The 24832-nt window shown below is 50.5% G+C and overlaps 1 protein-coding gene across 2 annotated transcripts in view; it reads left to right on the plus strand.

The window, feature by feature from the left end:
- Positions 1-22398: 22398 nt before the first annotated feature.
- Positions 22399-24832, plus strand: part of LOC137306583 (ubiquitin-conjugating enzyme E2 Q1) — a 31160-nt gene continuing 28726 nt past the window's right edge. Inside the window, exon 1 of one of the 2 annotated variants that reach the window (XM_067975876.1) lies at positions 22399-23139. In XM_067975876.1, the coding sequence (XP_067831977.1) occupies positions 22984-23139 (156 nt within the window). In that variant the 5' untranslated portion in view covers positions 22399-22983. The remainder of the gene's footprint in view (positions 23140-24832) is intronic. The other variant, XM_067975875.1, reaches the window with a different exon arrangement.

The following is a 24832-nucleotide window of genomic DNA, read 5'->3' on the forward strand; positions in this document are numbered from 1 at the left end:
ACGTCCGCCTGAGAAGGTGGGATCTTCCATCCCATCCAAAAGACGGCACCTCCAACAGTGCAGCATTCCCTCAGAGCTGGCACTGGGAGTGACAGCCTAGATTATGGGCTCAAGTCTCCGGAGTGGGACTTGAACCCACGACCGACACAAGGAGTTGCGGATGACATCAATGGTTGACTAGCAATTAGTTTCATTACTCTGTACTCGGGAGGGGGTAAACAGCCAACACTCTGACTCCTGACCACAATCCAGTGAACCCTCCCTGGTGTGTTTCCTCTCCGCCTCTCTCTCCTTCTTTAAGACGCTCCTCAAAACCCACCTCTTTGACCAAGCTGTCGGTCACCTGTCCTAATATCTCCTTACGTGGCTCGGTGTCAAATTTTGTTTGATAATCGCTCCTGTGAAGCGCCTCGGGACGTTGAACTACATTAAAAGCGCTGTATAAATGCAGGTTATTGTGCATGTTCGCGCGTAAGCAGAATCAGGCTCGGTTATGGAGCTCCCTCACGGTCAAATAGCATTCCACCATTCACTGTGAGAGCTCACATGTGGAGATGGACCCTTGGGGTGAGTGACTGCGTGGCCAAAGCCCGTGGAGGCACAGCCCCAACATGTGTCAGTGGTGAAGAGGCCGTTCGGGGACATACGCAGTGTCCTGAATTGAGAAACCCGTCACCAACAGTCCTATATATAGATTTTTCAGAAGAGCCTGTGGGACATTTTTAACCTATATACAGGCTCGTGCTGCTGTTACTCTTATCTCTCACCAGAGGAGAAAGGAACTGAGTAAACAAACAGGGTTTGTTACACATCCTGTATTAATTTTATAAATTAATGGGCTGGATCTCAGTTACACCTCATTGCATCCTCGCACTTACTGGTAATTCTGCCACCTTTTGGTAGCCTGACTACGAGACTTTTCCCTTTGCCGATCTTCTCCCCTCCTCCCCAGATAGCACGGGCTGTTTTAGTTTTATTCATTCTGGGGATGTGGGCAAGGCCGGCATTTATTGCCCATCCGCTAGTCGCCCCTTGTACAAACTGAGTGGCTTCCTCAGCCGTTTCAGTTCAATTCCCAACTCAGCGTTTTGAGAATTTGAACTCGGTTTGACGAATCTGGAAATAAAAAAGCCGGTCTCAGTAAAAATAACCGCGAAGCTGTCGGATTGTCGTAAAAACCCAACTGGTTCACTGACGTTCTTTAGGGGGAGTAAACCTCCCGTCCTTACCCGCTCTGGGCCTATATGTGACTCCAGTCCCCACACCAACGTGGTTGACTCTTAACTGCCCCTCTGCAGTGGCCTAGCAAGCCACTCGGTTGTATCAAATATTGGGCAAGAAGAGATGGGCAATGAACGCCAGTGAATAAACTGATGGCGTGGGACATTGGCTGAATCAATCTGTCTCAAATTATTCTCTCCTTCCAAGCAAACATCTCTGCTAAAATAGTGAGGATCCCACAAAATAATTTACGGCCATTCGGCCCAACTGGTCTATCCCGGTGTTTATGCTCCACACGAGCCTCCTCCCTCCCTACATCATCTCACCCTATCGGCATATCCTTCTATTCCTTTCTCCCTCATGTGTTTATCCAGCTTCCCCTTAAATCCATCTATGTTATTCGCCCCAACCACTCCACGTGGGAGCGAGTTCCACATTCTCACCACTCTCTGGGTAAAGAAGTTTCTCCTGAATTCCTTATTGGATTTGACAGCGACTCTCTCATATTTATGGCCCCTAATTCTGGTTTCCCCACAAGTGGAAACATCGGGCCCTAAATTGGGCAGGGTAGCGCCCGTTGTTTCGGCACGATGCGGCTTCCCGGATATCCAAGATGGCGTGACATGCGCCGGACGCCATCTTGGTAAATAACGCGCAAATAACGAATGCCGGCATCGTGTAATAAGCGTCCGATCAGTGTGCAGCGCTGATTTAAAGAGATACACACCATTTTGGCACTTAACGCTCTGCTCAACGCACTGTCTTAACCGCGACCATCTAAACATGTCTTAGTCGGCCTGGAAGACCCCCCCCCCCCACCACCAGGACTATTTAAAGGGACCGTGCAGGATTTACAGATTAGTTGCTGGATTATTGCTTCTGGCTGCTGATGCTTTTGTAACTGTTTTTGGAGGTCTCCTATACTTGAATGCTAGGATGTGGGGACATGGCCTAACATTTAGAGCCAGGACGTGCAGGAAACACTTCTGCAAGCAAAGGGTGAGAGAGGTTTGGAACGCTCTTCTGCAAACGGCAGTTGATATCATGGAATCATAGAAGTTTACAACATGGAAACAGGCCCTTCGGCCCAACATGTCCATGTCGCCCAGTTTATACCACTAAGCTAGCCCCAATTTCCTGCACTTGGCCCATATCCCTCCATACCCATCTTACCCATGTAACTGTCCAAATGCTTTTTAAAAGACAAAATTGTACCCGCCTCTACTACTGCCTCTGGCAGCTCGTTCCAGACACTCACCACCCTTTGAGTGAAAAAATTGCCCCTCTGGACCCTTTTGTATCTCTCCCCTCTCACCTTAAATCTATGTCCCCTCGTTATAGACTCCCCTACCTTTGGGAAAAGATTTTGACTATCTACCTTATCTATGCCCCTCATTATTTTATAGACTTCTATAAGATCACCCCTTAACCTCCTACTCTCCAGGGAAAAAAGTCTCAGTCCATCCAACCTCTCCCTATAAGTCAAACCATCAAGTCCCGGTAGCATCCTAGTAAATCTTTTCTGCACTCTTTCTAGTTTAATAATATCCTTTCTATAATAGGGTGACCAGAACTGTACACAATATTCCAAGTGTGGCCTTACTAATGTCTTGTACAACTTCAACAAGACATCCCAACTCCTGTATTCAATGTTCTGACCAATGAAACCAAGCATGCTGAATGCCTTCTTCACCACCCTATCCACCTGTGACTCCACTTTCAAGGAGCTATGAATCTGTACTCCTAGATCTCTTTGTTCTATAACTCTCCCCAACGCCCTACCATTAACGGAGTAGGTCTTGATAACAGCTCAATTGTGAATTTTAAATCTGAGATTGATAGATTTCTGTGAACCAAGGGTATTAAGGGATATGGGGCTCAGACGGGTATATGGAGTTAGGTCACAGGTCCACCATGATCTCATTGAATGGTGGAACAGGCTCGAGGGGCTAAATGCCACTGCCACTTGCTGCCTCCTGATATGCGCCACCTTCTCCTGCAAGAAAGCGGGACATGTGTCTGGGCGATGTGCCTGTCATGGTTGAATAGCTGCCAGTGTGTGTGGCCTGTGAGTTGTGGGTGTGCAGCTTGCAACAGTGGAAATGTGTAAGGGTGAGAGGAAGCATCCAATTGGAAGAGTTGAGTACTGATGGAAAGAGTTTGTTGGTATGTGGGTGATGGGGGTGTAGTGTGTGGAGCAGTTGGTGGGAGACGCCACTTGACAGTTGACCTCACTCACCTTGACCACTCATGTCAAAGCATTGAACTTCTTCCTGCACTGCATCCATGTTCGTGGTGCTGTGCGCCTGGCATTGACTTCGTCCCCCGCTGCCTCCCACTGCCTTTTGGGTATATGTGTGGAGGGCTTCTAGCCCCTGCCTTCCCCCGCGGATATAGGATGTCCCTCCTTCTGTCCACCTCTTGCACCAAGGCCCCTAGTGCGTCAGCAGAGACCCTTGGTGCACGCACCCTCGCAGGCCTGGTACCAACTCAGATCGGCGGATTGGTGAGGTCTGGCGTGCAGATTGGAGGATGTGGGATTTAGTGGTGCGCAACCTTTATTCAATGTTTTAAATCAACTCATCAGTTTGTAAACATAGGGCCGGGACCTGCATCTGTGTTTTACATGTGCGATGTCTGATCTCCGTTCAGACCCCATGCAGACCCGTACCTTATGTTTATCAAACAACAGGTACCGGCTGCCTTTAAGAGACACAGGCTGCCTGTCAGAGATACAGCCTGCCTTTAAGAGACTCGGGCTCCCCCTGCTGGTGGAAAGTGCGAATGTCATTGAATCCTCGTGTCAGCGCTGGTTTGGAACCCTTGGTTTAGGCGGGTGTTCGGGCGGGACGGACGCCTCGTCCTGCCTGCGATGGATGCGGGTCGCGACACCCGCGCCCGGTTTCGGGAGTTAACCAATTTAACCCCTGATCTTCTCTACCGTCATTGGTCCGTGAAATAAATCCCACGAGAAACTGGGGCCAAGAGTTTCTCCTCTCTTGTTCCTCCTTAGCTCCCACACTCTTCCTGCATCCTCACTGTGCTAACATGGGAGCAGGAGTGGGCCATTCAGCCCCTCGAGCCTATCCCGCCATTCAGTTAGATCACGGCTGATCTGTACTCGCCTTTCGCTCCATATCCTCTTGTAACCTTTGTACAGCTGTGACTCAGTGGGCACAAGGTCGTGGGTTCAAGTCCCACTCCAGAGACTTGAACACGAAATCTAGGCTGACGCTCCCAGTGCAGTCCTGAGGGACGATACGTCAAACCGCAGGCCCTGTCTGCCCCTCTCGGGTGGATGCAAAAGATCTCACGGCCGTTAATTTAAAGAAGAGCAGGGGAGTTCCCCCCCACCCGCCGCCGGTGTTCGGGACAATATTTATCCCTTAACCCACATCACTAAAAAACAGATTATCCGGTCATTATCACATTGCTGTTTGTGGGATCTTGCTGTGCGCAAATTGGCTGCCGCCTTTCCTACATTACAACAGTGACTACGCTTCAAAACAGTACTTCACTGGCTGTAAAGCGCTTTGGGACGTCCTGAGGTGGAGAGAGGAGCGACAGAAAAGCAAGTTCTTTCCCTGAAATCCTGACGGTCTCGTTCTCTTGTTTATATTATTATAAAAATTGGTGTCGAGAGCCTCCCCCAACTCACGTCACCAACACCTACAACAGGACACTGTGTGTTGTGCTGTTTGGGCACACATTGAGCTGAGGCCAGACTATTCAAGGACAAGGCTGGAGATTGCATCTGTCGATTGTGTTTTTTTCCATTTGTTCAGCCCGTTGCCAGCTCCACAGCGACCACTAAAGCCGCAATCGTTGCAGCCTCTTAATTTCCGCTCGATCTGTTCAGGAACGTGGGGCTGGGTTGAGGGGGGGGCGGGTGGGGAGAGAGACATTGTGGGGTCAAGGACGAAGCTTCCTTGCTTCCTATTTGCAATGCCTTCCGGGTGTAGGATGCTGTCGCAGAGCTGCTGCACATGATGTCAGCCTGTTCAGTGATCTCCTCAACACAAACAGGATCTGGCACTCTTCCCACCCTATTCATTCCAAGATCTCAATTCACCCTGGAATTATCCAACGCCCCAAAGCCAGAAAATCGAGTGGTTCGGTGACTGGACCGAATGTGTTGGTTACCGGCCTGCAGTACCCTGGGGCCTTGGCTTCCCTCTGGTACCACGGCCCGAATGGGCATTCTTCATTGGCTGGCTGTTCGACAGTAGGAGGCATCACAGGGTCAATCACAGGGGGACACCCATCTTCCAATGGGTGCAGGTCCACAGCAGGAAGCTGCCCCACACTCTGTGTGAATTGGACAGTGTACAGGGAGCTTTACTCTGTATCTAACCCTGTACCTGCCCTGGGAGTGTTTGATGGGACAGTGTAGAGGGAGCTTTACTCTGTATCTAACCTGTGCAGTACCTGCCCTGGGAGTGTTTGATGGGATAGTGTAGAGGGAGCTTTACTCTGTATCTAACCTGTGCAGTACCTGCCCTGGGAGTGTTTGATGGGACAGTGTAGAGAGAACTTTACTCTGTATCTAACCCATGATGTACCTGCCCTGGGAGTGTTTTATGGGACAGTGTAGAGGGAGCTTTACTCTGTATCTAACCCGTGCTGTACCTGCCCTGGGAGTGTTTGATGGGACAGTGTAGAGGGAGCTTCACTCTGTATCTAACCCTGTACCTGCCCTGGGAGTGTTTGATGGGACAGTGTAGAGGGAGCTTTACTCTGTATCTAACCTGTGCAGTACCTGCCCTGGGAGTGTTTGAAGGGATAGTGTAGAGGGAGCTTTACTCTGTATCTAACCCGTGCTGTACCTGCCCTGGGAGTGTTTGATGGGATAGTGTAGAGGGAGCTTTACTCTGTATCTAACCTATGCTGTACCTGCCCTGGGAGTGTTTGATGGGACAGTGCAGAGGGAGCTTTACTCTGTATTTAACCCATGCTGTACCTGCCCTGGGAGTGTTTGATGGGACAGTGTAGAGGGAGCTTTACTCTGTATTTAATCCTGTACCTGCCCTGGGAGTGTTTGACGGGACAGTGTAGAGGGAGCTTTACTCTGTATCTAACCCGTGCTGTACCTGCCCTGGGAGTGTTTGATGGGACAGTGTAGAGGGAGCTTTACTCTGTATCTAACCCGTGCTGTACCTGCCCTGGGAGTGTTTGATGGGACAGTGCAGAGGGAGCTTTACTCTGTATCTAACCCGTGCTGTACCTGCCCTGGGAGTGTTTGATGGGACAGTGCAGAGGGAGCTTTACTCTGTATCTAACCCGTGCTGTACCTGCCCTGGGAGTGTTTGATGGGACAGTGTAGAGGGAGCTTTACTCTGTATCTAACCCTGTACCTGCCCTGGGAGTGTTTGATGGGACAGTGGGTATGGATATGCTCCGTTCCTCGGCAGGGATATCCAGCACTGATCCCATGTTCAGAGGGTGTCTCACTTGGAAGATCCCAATCTCCTACCTCCAATGTGGCAGTAACTCCCAGCATTTCTACTCTCTTTCATTCTCCGAGCCAGAGGAAAGACAATAAGGCTAATGGAGATGAGTCAGGAATAACTCGAGGTCCCTTGTAGCCCACGAGTGGGACACAGCCGTCAGTCATGTTCCATGTGAGATAACTCCTCGGTGATAACGGCTTGAATGGATCAGTCTCTCAGAGTTTGCTCTGTGTTGGCCAGTTTTACTCCAAATCCCTCACCTTGAAGACAATAAAACACCAGCCAAGGGAAATAACACGGGGTCTCCCCTCCCCTCACTCCGCTGTTCACCGTTTGGTACAGGACGGTCCCAGGTTCAGAGTCCCAGTCTGAGCTGAGTAAGCTGGACTGTGGGGGCTGCAATTGCCCCTTGGGTCTGGGAGGGCAAGTGTTAGCCAGCGTTCCTGCTCCCGATGAGGTGAGGCCAGGAATACGCACGGCTACAGTGCGCCCTCCCCCCACCCCATGGTCAAATAGCCCTCTGACACTCACTATCACGCACCGGAGGAATGGCGAGGTGGCCGCTGTACCAGAGGGTGTTCAATGCCTGTGGAGCCCGCAGGCTGGCACGAATCAGTGCCTCGGAGACGAGGGGGAAGAGCAACTGAAACTGTGGATAAAAATAACTTTCCATGACCTAACTCGTACTTTATAAAGATTACTAGAGGGTTTGAAAAGCTCTGTTGGGAAAGGGAGTTTGTTTTTTTAATATGACTCGTGCAGGTGGAGTTTATCAATCTGGTTAAACATGACGCTGCCAGCAGAGGATTTGTAAAGACCCGAATTCTGTAACAGGCTCAGATTCCTCGAACTGAGGAGATACTGCCACCTGCTGGTGGCTCAGATTCTGCTTTTTTATTTTTAACCTTCCTGTCCTGAAAGCGCTGACTCTCACTGGGGTACAGGTTCCACAGACACTGACTCTCACTGGGGTACGGGTTCCACAGACACTGACTCTCACTGGGGTACGGGTTCCACAGACACTGACTCTCACTGGGGTACGGGTTCCACAGACACTGACTCTCACTGGGGTACGGGTTCCACAGACACTGACTCTCACTGGGGTACAGGTTCCACAGACACTGACTCTCACTGGGGTACAGGTTCCACAGACACTGACTCTCACTGGGGTACGGGTCCCACAGACACTGACTCTCACTGGGGTACGGGTTCCACAGACACTGACTCTCACTGGGGTACAGGTTCCACAGACACTGACTCTCACTGGGGTACGGGTTCCACAGACACTGACTCTCACTGGGGTACAGGTCCCACAGACACTGACTCTCACTGGGGTACGGGTCCCACAGACACTGACTCTCACTGGGGTACGGGTCCCACGGACACTGACTCTCACTGGGGTACGGGTCCCACGGACACTGACTCTCACTGGGGTACGGGTCCCACGGACACTGACTCTCACTGGGGTACGGGTCCCACAGACACTGACTCTCACTGGGGTACGGGTTCCACAGACACTGACTCTCACTGGGGTACGGGTTCCACAGACACTGACTCTCACTGGGGTACAGGTTCCACAGACACTGACTCTCACTGGGGTACGGGTCCCACAGACACTGACTCTCACTGGGGTACAGGTTCCACAGACACTGACTCTCACTGGGGTACAGGTTCCACAGACACTGACTCTCACTGGGGTACGGGTCCCACAGACACTGACTCTCACTGGGGTACGGGTTCCACAGACACTGACTCTCACTGGGGTACAGGTTCCACAGACACTGACTCTCACTGGGGTACGGGTTCCACAGACACTGACTCTCACTGGGGTACGGGTCCCACAGACACTGACTCTCACTGGGGTACAGGTCCCACAGACACTGACTCTCACTGGGGTACAGGTCCCACAGACACTGACTCTCACTGGGGTACGGGTCCCACAGACACTGACTCTCACTGGGGTACGGGTCCCACGGACACTGACTCTCACTGGGGTACGGGTTCCACGGACACTGACTCTCACTGGGGTACGGGTCCCACGGACACTGACTCTCACTGGGGTACGGGTCCCACGGACACTGACTCTCACTGGGGTACGGGTCCCACGGACACTGACTCTCACTGGGGTACGGGTCCCACGGACACTGACTCTCACTGGGGTACGGGTCCCACGGACACTGACTCTCACTGGGGTACGGGTCCCACGGACACTGACTCTCACTGGGGTACGGGTTCCACAGACACTGACTCTCACTGGGGTACGGGTCCCACGGACACTGACTCTCACTGGGGTACGGGTTCCACAGACACTGACTCTCACTGGGGTACAGGTTCCACAGACACTGACTCTCACTGGGGTACGGGTTTGAGCTGAGTAAGCTGGCCTGTGGGGGGCTGCAATTGCCCCTTGGGTCTGGGAGGGCAAGAGTTAGCCAGCGTTCCTGCTCTCAATGAGGTGAGGCTCGTGCTTATTCCGCTGGACTAGTAATCTGGAGGGCGTGAGTTCAAATCCCACCGGGGCAGTTAGCGAATTTGAATTCGATTTGAAATAAGAATCTGATTTCAGTAAAAGTGACCATGACAGTCTTGGAATGTTGTGAAAACCCAACTCGTTGAACAATATCAACAACACCTTGTATTTATACAGCGTCTTTAGGATGGTAAAACGGCCCGAGGCGCTTCTCAGGAGCGATAATCAAACAAAATTTGACACCGAGCCCCATCAGGAGATATTAGGACAGAAGCTCAGTCAAAGAGGTCGGTTTTAAGGAGCGTCTTAAAGGAGGAGAGAGAGGCGGAGAGGTTTAGGGAGGGAATTCCAGAGCTTAGGGCCCAGGCCTAATGTCCTTTAGTGGAGGAAACCTGCCATCCTTACCCGGTCTGGGCCTATATGTGACTCCAGTCCTACACCAGGACCGGGACCATGAGGTCCAGAACCAAGAGGACCAGGACCCAAGCACCAGGACCCCAGGACCAGGAGGTTGGGAAATGGATCCCAGGAGTCGGGCTCGGACAAGAGGAGATGGGAGATTTTGGACTTTGGACGTATTTGGGAATGGCTTGCAGTGCTCATGGGGGCTGACTCTTAACTGACCCTCTGAAGCAGCCCTAGCAAAACACTCAGTTGCGTCAAACTGCGACTAAGAGAAGGAGAAGGCCTGACCCCACCACTTCAGGGCAACCAGGGGATGGGCAATAAATGCCGGCCTTGCCAGCGACGCCCACATCCCCAGAATGAATTTTTTTTAAATTGTGGTGCCCTCATCTGCTTCCCCGGATGAAATGAACAAACTCGGTGTAGGCCAGGAATCGTGCCTGGGACTTTCTTGTCCGTGTGGTTCGGACAGGTTGCTTTCACTGCCCAATATATCGGAGGAAGATCAAGCCCTCTCCCCTTTTATCAGAGCTGAATCAGTGCAACAAGTGGATAATTAGTCTCATGTATGCCTCCTGATCATTGATACCATTCTAGGTCTTTGCCCTGCGGCTGTGTCGTGAGGTTGAGACGCAGGGAAACGGGATCAGGACCTGGAGACCAGGACCTGGAGACCAGGACCAGGACGAAGAGGACCGGGACCAGGAGGTCCAGAACCAAGAGGACCAGGACCAGACCAGGACCCAAGCACCAAGTCCCCAGGACCAGGAGGTCCAGAACCAAGAGGACCAGGACCCAGACCAGGACCCAAGCACCAGGACCCCAGGACCAGGAGCAAGAGGACCAGGACCCCAGGACCAGGAGGTTGGGAAATGGATCCCAGGAGTCGGGCTCGGACAAGAGAGGATGGGAGATTTTGGACGTATTTGGGAATGGCTTGCAGTGCTCATGGTGGGTGGCGGCTTAGAGTCATTCGTGGTGGGAGGGGGGAGGGAGCAATGGCCAGTGGAAGTCCAGCGGCTGCAGCCTCCCATGGTAGGGTGGGGAAGCCCCAGAGGAAATCCCACCCCCACTTTCATAGAGGGTCCTGGAACCCAGCTCCATGTTTGTTGAGAACACTGCCACAGCGCCACCTAGCCTGGAGGTGAGTTGGGATGACTTGTATACAGCAACAGTGCACTGCAGACCTTGTGAACACAATGGTCAGTTGTAGCATGGCAGAAAACATGACTGAATGATGTGTTACAGGAAGTAAGTATGAAAAATATAGACAATTGCACTAATTTACAAGACTTTTAATTCAGCTTTAGTAAATTGTACATGGCTGTCCAGAACCAGTTGATGAAAGTAAGTTTTTTATCCACAAGATAATGACAGAATTGGGAAAAAGGATGTCAGAAACTCACTCCACATCGCCCTCTAGTGGTCAGATTCGGTAACTACAGGGTGACAGTTTGACGTAGCAAAATTGAATGGGAAGTGTTGACATAGCAATTTACAATGAGAAATGTTTTCATCAAAGGGTAACCAAAAATTGTGACAACAATAAGTAAGGTTTATGGATAAGAAGTATACATGTTATTCATAGGATATTTAATAATATAGTAGTTTAGCTCCCTTGACGTCAACACCAAGTGTTGTCTTCAGGTGAAGCAGCGTTAGCGAGCGGGAGATCATTGGGCCAGGAAAAGCAGAGATAATTCAGTCCTCATTTTCGAGTCAGTCATTCTGTCCTTATTTTTGTATTTCCATTATAAATCCCTATGTTCACATTTATAATGGGAACTGCCTATGTAAACTTGTCACACTGTAATTACACCCTCCCGCCAGCAGAGGTGCTGTGGTGCCGCCACTGGTAGGAGGATGTAATTAAAATCTGCCATGCTTGCATAGGCAGTTTCCATTATACATGTGCACAACGGAATGGGAAATTTCTCTGGCACAGGCTCGATGGGCCAAATGGCCTCCTTTGATGCTGTATGCTGTATCATTCTAAGATTCCAGGTGTATGATTTTTAAATCATTATAGAAAATTACAGCACAGAAGGAGGCCATGCGGCCCATTATGCCTGTGCCAGCTCTTTGAAAGCACTATCCAATTAGTTCCACTCCGCCCCTGCTCTTTCCCCGTAGCCCTGCAAATTTTCCCCCTTCAAGTATTTATCCAATTCCCTTTTGAAAGTCACTATTGAATCTGTTTCCACCGCCCTTTCAGGCAGCGCATTCCCAGATCATCACAACTCGCTGCGTAAAAAAAATTCTCCTCATCTCCCCTCCGGTTCTTTTACCAATCACCTTAAATCTGTGTCCTCTGGTTACCGACCCTCCTGCCGTTGGAAACAGTTTCTCCTTATTTACTGTATCCTGGGGCCGATATTTATCCCTCAACCAACATCACTAAAAACAGATGATCTGGGTCATTATCTCATTGCTGTTTGTGGGATCTTGCTGTGCGCAAATTGGCTGCCGCGTTTCCCACATTACAACAGTGACTACACTTCAAAAATACTCCATTGGATGTAAAGTGCTTAGGGATGTCCTGAGGTCGTGAAAAGTGCTCTAGAAATACAGGTCTTTCTTTCCTTCCTTCTAACAAACCCCCCCATTATTTTGAACACCTCTATTAAATCTCCCCTTGACCTTCTCTGCTCTAAGGAGAACATAAGATAGATAATTTATTTGACTTCGATACAAAATGGTGCTGTTTTACTCTTTTGGTCAATATACTACAGGGCAATACATCATTTGCCATCACATAGAAAATAGGAGCAGGAGTAGGCCATTCGGCCCTTCGAGCCTGCTCCCCCATTCAATATGATCATGGCTGATCCTCTATCTCAATAATATATTCCCGCTCTCTCCCCATACCCCTTGATGCCTTTTGTGTCTAGAAATCTATCCAGCTCCTTCTTAAATATATTTAGTGACTTGGCCTCCACAGCCTTCTGTGGTAGAGAATTCCACAGGTTCACCCCCCTCTGAGTGAAGAAATTTCTCCTCATCTCAGTCCTAAATGTCCTACCCCATATCCTGAGACTGTGGCCCCTCGTTCTGGACCCCCCAGCCAGGGGAAACGTCCTCTCTGCGTCCAGTCTGTCTGGCCCTGTCAGAATTTTTTATGTTTCAATGAGATCCCCTCTCATTCTTCTAAACTCGAGTGAATACAGGCCGAGTCGACCCAATCTCTCATCAAATGACAGTCCTGCCATCCCAGGGATCAGTCTGGTGAACTTTCGCTGCACTCCCTCTATGGCAAGTATATCCTTTCTTAGGTAAGGCGACCAAAACTGCACACAATACTCCAGGTGTGGTCTCACCAAGGCCCTGTATAACTGCAGTAAGACATCCCTGCTCCTATACTCAAATCCTCTTGTAATGAAGGCCAATTACTGTCAGTATCCACATGTTCTGCTGTGACTGAACACTACTCCAGCTCCCTGTGCACTTGATGACCCATCTGGTGGCAGATACGTCTTTAGTGCTTCGGAGGATCATAGGGATGGATATCACAGGGACAGGAGGAGGCCATTCAGCCCCTTGAGCCTACCCCGCCATTCAGTTAGATCATGGCTGATCTGCACCCCAACTCCATTTTCCCATCTTTGCTTCATAATCCCTTGATAGCGTTACCCCAACAGAAACCATCGATCTCAGCCTTGAAAGCTCCCAGCATCCACAGCCTTTTGGGGGTCTTTAGGTGAAGAAGTGTTTCCTGATTTCACTCCTGAATGTCCCAGCCTCTAATTTTAAAGCTGTGTCCCCTTCCGTTCTTGATTCTATCACCAGAGGAAATAGTTTCTCCGTATCTACCCTATGGAATCCTCTCAACACCTCGATTAGGTCACACCTCTCAATCTTCTAAACTCGAGGGAATACAAGCCCAGTCTGTGCAACCTGGCCTCGTAATTTAACCCTTTAAGCCCCGGTATCATTCTGGTGAATCTGGGCTGCCTCCCCCTCCACCTCCAAGGCCAACATATCCTTCCTGAGGTGCGGTGCCCAGAACTGAACGCAGTGTCTCCAGGTGGGGTCTGGAATACAAATGCAGAGAAACTTACTCCCCTTTGTATTCCAGCCCCCTTGAAATAAAGATTCCATTAGCCTTTTTGCACCTGTCGACCAGCTTTGGACTCCCAAATCTCTCTGCTCCTCCACAGTTGCTGGTTTCTCACCAATTAGAAAATACTCCAATTTATCTTTCTTGGGTCCAAAGTGGGTAAACTCACATTTGCTCACGTCGAACTCCATCTGCCGTAGTTTTGCCCACTCACTTAATCTGTCTGTGTCCCTTTGTAACTTCCTGCTCCCAGTTGCGTTACTTACTGTGCCTCCTAATGTAGTGCGACCTGCAAGTTTCCATTGATAACTCTCTCTTCCTCCATCCAGGTCATTGATAAATATGGTGAAAAGTTGAGGCCCCGGAAACAGTCCCTGGGGAACACCACTCGAAACATTCTCCCAATCAGAAAACATTCCCTTTTACCCCCGCTCTCCGCCTCCTACCCCCTCCCCCCACCAACCATTGAAAATGGTGGATTGGAAAAGACCAGATGGTCCACCAGCCTGCCCCACCCCCCGATGGACCAGATGGTCCACCAGCCTGCCCCACCCCCGATGGTCCACCCAGCCTGCCCCACCCCCGATGGACCAGATGGTCCACCAACCTGCCCCACCCCCGATGGTCCACCCAGCCTGCCCCACACCCGATGGACCAGATGGTCCACCAACCTGCCCCACCCCCGATGGACCAGATGGTCCACCAACCTGCCCCACCCCCGATGGTCCACCCAGCCTGCCTCACACCCGATGGACCAGATGGTCCACCAACCTGCCCCACCCCCGATGGACCAGATGGTCCACCAACCTGCCCCACCCCCGATGGTCCACCCAGCCTGCCTCACACCCGATGGACCAGATGGTCCACCAACCTGCCCCACCCCCGATGGTCCACCCAGCCTGCCCCACCCCCGTTGGACCAGATGGTCCACCAGCCTGCCCCACCCCCGATGGACCAGATGGATCACCAGCCTGCCCCACCCCCGATGGACCAGATGGATCACCAGCCTGCCCCACCCCCGATGGACCAGATGGTCCACCAGCCTGCCCTACACCCGATGGACCAGATGGTCCACCAGCCTGCCCTACACCTGATGGACCAGACGGTCCACCCAGCCTGCCCCACCCCCGATGGACCAGACGGTCCACCCAGCCTGCCCCACCCCCGATGGACCGGATGGTCCATCCAGCCTGCCCCACACCCGATGGACCGGATGGTCCACCCAGCCTGCCCCACCCCCGATGGACCAGATGGTCCACCAGCCTGCCCCACCCCCGATGGACCAGATGGACCACCAGCCTGCCCCACCCCCGATGGTCCACCCAGCCTGCCCCACACCCAGTTGGCCTTATCCCAACACGATTCCCAACATTTCCCCCCCCCCCTCCTCTATCAGCAACCGTGTAATCCCCCGGAAGGAGCAAACAAAAGCCAGATTGAAAACCTAAGGCCGATCTTTGATGATAGCAGGTGATCCAGAGACTCTCCCAGACAATAAGAATCGTACCTCCAGGCTGAGCGCACCATCATTTCAGAATTGTCCCCAAAATCTTTTGTTCAGTTCTCTGTGGATGACTGTTTTTACTGGTGGACACTCAAACTGAGCCCGGTTAATTGTCCAGTCCGCCACATCGGGACCTGGGGATGTCCCGAGAGAATCATAGAAAATTTTACGGCACAGAAGGAGGCCATTCGGCCCATCGTGCCCGCGCCGGATGAGAAACGAGCCACCTATCCCAATCCCACTTTCCCGCATTTGGTCCGTAGCCCTGCGGCTCACGGCTCTTCAGGTGCACATCCAGGTACTTTCTAAATGAGTTGAGGGTTTCTGCCTCTCCCACCCTCTCAGGCAGTGAGTTCCAGACCCCCACCACCCTCTGGGTTCACAACCAATTACTTTGAAACCTATAATCTTTCGTCACGCAGCAGCCATTTTGCACACAGCAAGGTCCCACAAACAGCGGTGAGATAATGGTTGACCAGTCAGTCTCGGTGGTGTTGGTGGTGGGAGGAATATTGGCCCCAGGACACCGGGGAGAACTCCCCCTGCTCTTTAAATAGACCCGTAGGGACCTTTAACATCTACCTCAATGAGTGGAACAGGCAGACAAGGCCCCGGTTTAACATCTGACCCCAAAGGACAGCAACTCTGACAATGCAGCACCCCCCCCAAGTACTGCACCCCCCCCAAGTCAATTCTTCACCTCTTCACCCCTGCTCACTGTGATCTCCTTCTCACTCAGCTCCAGGCTACTCAACTAACTCCCCAGGCCTCCGTGCTTGCTGACATTCTGAATGGTTCCCATCACTCCCACACCATCGCTGTCCCATTCAGAGCTGCGTCACCACCTTCGCCCCCCCCGCCCCCAAAAGGACCACCACCCTCTGCAATTCCTGCCCCATCTCCACAGTTTCTCTCTTTGATCCTCCTGTCCACCATTGAGTCCTGAACGAGCCTCGAACTGAACATCAGGATGGTCATGACATAAACTCTGCTCCCTCACTACTGGTTCCAGCCCCCTCCCCGGCCACCCACTCAAACTCAACCAGATCCAGCCCCCTCCTCATCCACCCACTCAAACTCAACCAGATCCAGCCCCCTCCTCCTCCACCCACTCAAACTCAACCAGATCCAGCCCCCTCCTCATCCACCCACTCAAACTCAACCAGATCCAGCCCCCTCCTCATCCACCCACTCAAACTCAACCAGTTCCAGCCCCCTCTCCGGCCACCCACTCAAACTCAACCAAATCCAGCCCCCTCCTCATCCACCCACTCAAACTCAACCAGATCCAGCCCCCTCCTCATCCACCCGCTCAAACTCAACCAAATCCAGCCCCCTCCTCATCCACCCACTCAAACTCAACCAGATCCAGCCCCCTCCTCATCCACCCGCTCAAATTCAACCAGATCCAGCCCCCTCCTCATCCACCCGCTCAAATTCAACCAGTTCCAGCCCCCTCCTCATCCACTCACTCAAACTCAATCAGATCCAGCCCCCTCCTCATCCACCCACTCAAACTCAACCAGATCCAGCCCCCTCCTCATCCACTCACTCAAACTCAACCAGATCCAGCCCCCTCCTCATCCACTCACTCAAACTCAACCAGATCCAGCCCCCTCCTCATCCACCCGCTCAAACTCAATCAGATCCAGCCCCCTCCTCATCCACCCACTCAAACTCAACCAGATCCAGCCCCCTCCTCATCCACTCACTCAAACTCAATCAGATCCAGCCCCCTCCTCATCCACCCACTCAAACTCAACCAGATCCAGCCCCCTCCTCATCCACTCACTCAAACTCAACCAGATCCAGCCCCCTCCTCATCCACTCACTCAAACTCAATCAGATCCAGCCCCCTCCTCATCCACTCACTCAAACTCAATCAGATCCAGCCCCCTCCACATCCACTCACTCAAACTCAATCAGATCCATCCCTTTATTGACCGGGGTGTAGAGGATTGAATGATGAGGACAGGTTGCACAGACTAGGCTTGTATTCCCTCGAGTTTAGAAGATTAAGGGGTGATCCAACCGAGGCGCACAAAATGAGAAATGGATTTGATAGCGAAGATACAGAAAAACTATTTCCTCTGGTGGGGGGAATCCAGACCAAGGGGGAATAATCTTAAAATTAGAGCTGGGCCGTTCAGTAGCAAAACCAGGAGGCACTTTTCCACATAAAGGGGAGTGGAAATCTGGAAAACTCTCCCCCCAAAAATGCAGTGGATTCCGGGGGTCAATCAGAGCTTTCAAGACTGAGATCGATAGATTTTTATTGAGCAAGGGTATTAGGAGATATGGAGCAAAGGCGGGTGAACGGAGTTGAGGTACAGATCAGCCACGAGCTAGGAACAGGCTCGATGGGATGAATGGCCTCCTCCTAATTCCCTAAGTTCACCCAGACTGTGAGAAAGCAGCACCTGCCCTTTCACCCCCTCCCTCCCTCCCTCCCCACCGTCCAGGGCCCCAAACACTCCTTCCATTTTATTTCAGACTGTGGCCTTGGCGGCCTGTCCGATCAGGCCCCCCACCCTCACATGGTGGGTGATGTAGGGGCTTTGGAAAAAGTTCAGAGGAGGGGCGCCAAGAATCATAACCTTAAAGCTTTAAGCACCTTAGTTACCCAGATAGGCTTAAAAAGCTGCGTCTATTTGCCTTACAGATGCGTAGGGGACAGGAGTAGGCCATTCAGCCCCTCAAGCTTGCTGACCGTGGCTGATCAGGTACCTCAAACACATCTTTCCTCCACATCCTTTGCTACCTAACAAAAATTAGGTAGACTCCGGGGCTATCTGATCGAGATGTTTAATTGATGGAGGGACTAGACTATGATCGTACTGACAGCTAGATAGGTTAGGGAGGGTCACGCGTATGAGTCACGCAAGGGGAACAGCTGGGTTGGATGTCCAGATGTTCTTCTGTTCCCAGAGGATCGTAGACCTATGGACCCCAGTTACCGGCTTGGCCTTTCAGCAGAGAGCTGGGCCCGTTTCTAGCTGGGGCCAAGGTTATCACGTACAGGAGGTAGATGGAACATTGAGTAATATAAATCCTGGTCACTGTGAAGGTCTCCTGGACTGGTTTTGATCAGGGTGGGGTGGTGTCAGAGAGGAATTTTCCAAATGTTTCCCCCCCCCCCCTAAATTGGTTTTCTTATCTGTTTTATTTTTGCCCCTCCCAGGGGATTACATGGCTGCTGATGGGATGGAGGAGGTGGGGTTGGGAGGGGGAGAGGGGGGAATGGGCAAAGACCAACTGGTCCATTGAGTGTGGGGAAGGCTGGGTGGACCAGGTGGTCTTTTCCAATCCACCATTTTCAAATGGTTGGTGGGGGGATTGGAGACAGAGAGAATGTTCTCTTGATTGGCAGAATGGAGTCCCCCGGGGATCTGTTCTGGGGTCTCAACTTTTCACCATATTTATCAATGACCTGGATGGTGGAATAGAGAGTTGTATGTCCAAAGTTGTGGATGACACTAAGTTAGGCGAGACAGTAAGTGGTGCAGATGGGAGCTGAATGTTGAAAAGGTACATGGACAGATGTGAGTGGGCAAAACGATGAAAAATGGAGCTTAATGTGAGCAAGTGTGAGGTCATCTACTTTGGACCCAATTGGAGTATTTTCTACCAGGAACTGTAGAGACAATAGTGACTACACTTCAAAAAATAGTTAATTGGCTGTGATGCACTTTGGGACATACGAACATAAGAATTAAGAGCAGGAGTAGGCCATTCGGCCCCTCGATCCTGCTCTGCCATTTGATAAGATCATGGCTGATCTGATTGTGACCTCAACCCTACTTTCCCGTCTACCTACTATAACCTTTGATTCCCTTGTTAATCAGGAATCTATCTAACTCAGCCTTCAAAATATTCAATGACCCTGCCTCCCCCACTCTCTGGGGAAGGGAGTTCCACAGACTCACGACTCTCTGAGAGAAAAAATTTCTCCTCATCTCCGTCTTAAATGGGAGACCCCTTATTTTTAAACTGTGGCCCCTAGTTCTAGTCTCTCCCACAAGGAGAAACCTCCTCTCAGCATCGACCCCTTCAAGTCCCCTCAGGATCTTATATGTTTCAATAAGATCACCTCTCATTCTTCTAAACTCCAATGTATACAGGCCCAACTTGTCCAACCTTTCCTCATGAGATAATCCCCTCATCCCAGGAATCAGTCGAGTGAACCTTCTCTGAACCGCCTCTAAAGCAATTATGTCCTTTCTTAAATAAAGAGACCAAAACTGCACACAGTATTCCAGATGTGGTCGTCCTGAGGTTGTGAAAGACACTCCTTAAATTCTAGATCTTTCTTTCTTTGATGCTTTAGTCACCTCCAGATTCACCCACTTCACCTTTCCGGCCTCCCGTTCCCCACCTTCCATAAACACCAACTTGTCTAAAATCCAGCCCGCCCCGATCTCGTAACAAAGTCCCGTTTACCCATCACCCCATCCTTGCTGACATACATCGTCCCCAATGCACTGAATGTAAACTCCTCGTCCTCATCTTCACATCCCTCCATGGCCTCACCCCACCCTATCTCTGTAACCTCCTCCGATCTCACACCCCCTCCCACAAACTTTGGTCCAACGACTCCATTCTTTACCTATCCCCCAGCCCCCCCCCCGCCCCAGTTACCAACTGTTGGTATTTTATGTATTCCTAGAGATTTCATCACATGACCTCTCACCATTTCTCTTTTCCCTCCGCCTTTAAACACCTTCTCAAAGTCCATCTTTTTGTCCAAGCTTATGGACACCTCTTCTAACATTTAGGAATAGGAACAGGAGGAGGCCATTCAGCCCCTCGTGCCTGTTCCACCATTCCACATTGCTGCAGGAGTTCCTCAGGGCAGTGTCCTAGGTCCAACCATCTTCAGCTGCTTCATCAATGACCTTCCCTCCATCATAAGGTCAGAAATGAGGATGTTCGCTGATGACTGCACAGTGTTCAGTTCCATTCACAACCCCTCAGATAATGAAGCAGTCTGAGCCCGCTTGCAGCAAGACCTGGACAACATCCAGGCTTGGGCTCATAAGTGGCAAGTAACATTCACGCCAGACAAGTGCCAGGCAATGACCATCTCCAACAAGAGAGAGTCTAACCATCTCCCCTTGACATTCAACGGCATTACCATCGCCGAATCCCCCACCATCAACATCCTGGGGGTCACCATTGACCAGAAACTTAACTGGACCAGCCATATAAATACTGTGGCTATAAGAGCAGGTCAGAGGCTGGGTATTCTGTGGCGTGTGACTCACCTCCTGACTCCCCAAAGCCTTTCCACCATCTACAAGGCACAAGTCAGGAGTGTGATGGAATACTCTCCACTTGCCTGGATGAGTGCAGCTCCAACAACACTCAAGAAGCTCGACACCATCCAGGATAAAGCAGCCCGCTTGATTGGCACCCCATCCACCACCCTAAACATTCACTCCCTTCACCACCGGCGCACAGTGGCTGCAGTGTGTACCATCCACAGGATGCACTGCAGCATCTCGCCAAGGCTTCTTCGACAGCACCTCCCAAACCCGCGACCTCTACCACCTAGAAGGACAAGAGCAGCAGGCACATGGGAACAACACCACCTGCACGTTCCCCTCCAACTCACACACCATCCAGACTTGGAAATATATCGGCCGTTCCTTCATCGTCGCTGGGTCGAAATCCTGGAACTCCCTTCCTAACAGCACTGTGGGAGAACCGTCACCACACGGACTGCCGCGGTTCAAGAAGGCGGCTCACCACCACCTTCTCCAGGGGCAATTAGGGATGAGCAATAAATGCTGGCCTCGCCAGCGATGCCCACATCCCATGAATGAATTTTTAAAAATTAGATCATGGCTGATCTGTATCTTAACTCCAATTACCCGCCTTGGTTCCCTAACCCTTAATACCCAACAAAAATCTATCAATCTCAGTTTTGACATTTTCAATTGACCCCCGGCCTCAACAGCTTTTTGGGGGGAGAGAGTTCCAGATTTCCACTCCCCTTTGTGTGAAGAAATGCTTCCTGACATCACCCCTGAACGGCCTGGCTCTAATTTTAAGGTTCTGCCCCCCTTGTTCTGGACTCTCCCCCACCAGAGGAAATAGTTTTCTCTCTACCTACACTTCTTTAATCAATTAGATCACCCTCTATACTCGAGGGAATACAAGCCTGGTCTGTGCAACCTGTCCTCGTAATTTAACCCTTTTAGCCCCGGCATCATTCTGGTGAATCTGCGCTGCACCCCCTCCAAGGCCAATATATCCTTCCTGAGGTGCGGTGCCCAGAACTGAACTCAGTCTCTCCAGGGATCTGACCAGAGCTTTATACTCCACCCCTTTGTATTCCAGCCCCCTTGGGATGAAGGCCTTTGAAATTATTTTTTGTACCTGTCCACTGGCTTTTAGTGATTTCTGTACTTGGACCCCTAAATCTCTCTGCTTCTCCATAATTCTGAGCTCCTCACCATTCAGAAAATACTCGGATTTGTCTTTCTTAGATCCAAAGTGGATGACCTCACACTCCCCACATTGAACTCCATCTGCCCCAGTTTTGCCCACTCACTGAATCTATCAACGTCCCTCTGCAACTCTCTGCTCCGATCTACACTACTCACTGTGCCACCTAACTTGGTGTCGTCAGAAATCTTTGAATATATGACTGTCTCTTCCTTCATCTAAGTCATTTATAATGAAAAGCGAAGGCCCCAGTACAGATACCTGGGGTACATCATTAGTCACATCCTGCCAATTTAAGTACATACCAATTTTCCCGTCTATCTGTCTCCTAACCAATCCCCGACCCATGACAGTAGGCTACCTCCAATTCTGTGCATTCTAATTTTTGTTAAAAGCCTCTCATGTGGAACCTGATCGAATGCCTTCTGGAAGTCCATATAAATAACATCCATAGACACTCCCTTATCTACCTGGTTAGTTACATCTTCAAAACCATGGCTCATCATTGTCCCTTCCTTTATTCCTCTTTATTTATATTTTTCAACCCCTCCCCTTTTAAAGTGTCTGGAGATGTTTTCTACAGTAAAGGCGCTATAAAAAAATGCAAATCATTGCAACTGATTAATTAATTGGAATTTTGCAAAAGAAAAATAATTTTCCAAAATCAGACCGCACGTTTAATTTTTCCACAACCCCCCTCCACCAAAAAAAATGTAGAGTATAAAGTTCACGTCTTTTTAGGAAGCCGACGAGCGTTTGCCGTCATTTCGGTCCGTAGATCCAAATCACTTCCGGGTTGGGCGCTCCGGCTTTAAGAGTGGGTGTCGCTTTAAGAAGCCGCGGTTCCTCTTTTCTCTCTCCCTCTCTCTCTCTCTTTCCCTTTTTCTCGGATCTCACGGGTTTTTGGTCGCGATCAGGATGGACGCCGGGACCCTGGGCTCGTCGCCGTCGCCATTTTGGGGGTTGTGAGGAAGTTTTTTTTTTGGTTGGGGGGAATCTATTTTTTTTTTGGTTAGTGTTTTTTTTTTGTTTTTGGTTTTTTTTTGGGCCCCGGGGATTCTGGTGCATTCGAGTTTCCTTCTCGCTGCGCGTCTGTAGAAGTTGGATCTCAGGCTGCTTTTCTCTTTCCCCTTCTCTCTCTCTCTCTCTCTCTCCAATCTTCCTGTCTCCACGCCTCTCTCTCTCTCTCTCTCTTTCCCCCCCCCTTCCTCCTTCCTTCCTTCCTTCCCCCCCTCCTTCCCTTAATTCCCCCCCCCTCCCGTGTCGGATTTATCTTATTATCTCTGCTCCTTCCTGCTCTCCTGCGTGCTTTGTGCCTGAATAATAATAAAAAAAAGGGGGCAAGCAGTAGATTTTTTTTTATTATTATTATTTTTTTTGGTTTTGAATTTTTTTTTAAATTTCGTCCGTCGGAAATGGTGAGAAAATGTCGGGCTCTGCGTTGAAACAAGAGCTCAAATTACTCGAGTCGATCTTCCACCAAAAACACGAGCGATTCCGCATCGTCTCTGGCTCCTTGGACGAGATCAGCTGTCAGTTCGTCACCCAGGAGCAGATCCTGGTCATTCACTGTAACATCACGGTAAGGAAACTGACACGAAACTAACTAGCGACGGGTAACTAACACACACACACACACACACACACGCAGCAGAAGCGGCGTGAAACTAATCAGAGACTGGGTAACTAACACAGACACACACAGAGTAATGACGTGAAACTAACCAGAGACTGGGTAACTAACACAGACACACAGTAAACTAACCAGAGACTGGGTAACTAACATTAACACAGAGTAATGGCGTGAAACTAACCAGAGACTGGGTAACTAACATTAACACAGACACACACACAAGCCACACGCACGCAATCAGCAACACATCAGCGGCGTGAAAGTAACCAGCGGTCGCTACATTGTATCGAGAAACTGCAACATTGTGTCGGGGAGGTCGGTAATTGTAACATTGTATCTAATAAAAATAGTAACACCCGGCCTCCGAACAATAAGCCGGGGATCTCGAATTCCCTCTTTTTGCCCTGCTCTTTTTTTTTAAAGAACACCCTTATGGATCACATCCCCCCAAGGCCCAGGGGGTAAATAAACCCGGGGATCAGGCCCAGGAGGGTTTATTTACTAACCCGAATTGGGATCGTGTTTTTAAAAAAAAATAAAGGGTTCATTTTGTGGCCTCATTCGGCAAATCTTCACCCCCCCCCCCCCCAATCTCATCTCTTAAAGCGAGGCGTTGCATTGTGTCTAAGCAGGCAAAAAAAAAACGAGGCCAGGCCTAAAAGTTTCTGTGCTGAAAGGGAGCGAGAAAGGGTTCCTGTAGAGGCGATGGGGAAGGGATTGTTGGTTTGAGATCCATCCTTTACAAACGTGGTTGAACAAATTTTATATATTTTAAAAACACACACACACACACAACACACAAATAAATGCTGTAAATCGAGATGAGGCTTGGTGTTAAATTGGGCCCAGTTCTTGGTTATTGTAAACAGAACCCAAATGAGCAGAGGCTTCTCTATCTGCAACCTTGATGCTGTGAGCTTGGATAATGACTGCAGTCCGTTTTAAACAGTGATGCATCACATGAATAATTGGTGGTATTATTATTATTATTATTATTATTAATAAGGATGGGCTAGTAAATGCACCACCCACTGTGACACTGAGCTAAATAGACCAGGAAGATCCCAAGGCTCGATAATGATTTGTGCAGACTTCTTTAATCTGGGCTGGGGAGGTGGGTACCATCGGCCTTGGTAGCCCTGGATTTGGGAGGGAGGGACAAATCAGCCAGGGTTCCTGCTCCTAATCGTCATCCAGTGACTCTCGCTGGCTGGCAGGTGGGTGGGGGTAAGGGCAGGATCAGACTCTGCTGATTTCACCCCCTCCCTGACCCCGGGTGAAACTTGGGTGTCTCTGAATGGCATCTTGGTGAGACCCTCCATAAACTTGAGCTCATCCAAAACTCTGCTGCCCCGTATCCTAACTCGCACCGCCTGTGCTCGCTGACCTACATTGGCTCCCGGTCTGGCAACACCTTTTAAAAAAAAATTCTCATCCCTGTTTTCAAATCGCTCCATGGCCTCACCCTCTCCCTATCTCTGTAACCTCCTTCAGCCCCTACGACCCTCCGAGATCTCTGCGCTCCTCCAATTCTGGCCTCTTGCGCATCCCCGATTTCCATCGCTCCACCATTGGCGGCCGTGCCTTCAGCTGCCTGGGCCCTAAGCTCTGGAATTCCCTCCCTAAACCTCTCCGCCTCTCT

This window comes from Heptranchias perlo, chromosome 44, assembly GCF_035084215.1.
Source record: "Heptranchias perlo isolate sHepPer1 chromosome 44, sHepPer1.hap1, whole genome shotgun sequence".
Taxonomy (NCBI): domain Eukaryota; kingdom Metazoa; phylum Chordata; class Chondrichthyes; order Hexanchiformes; family Hexanchidae; genus Heptranchias; species Heptranchias perlo.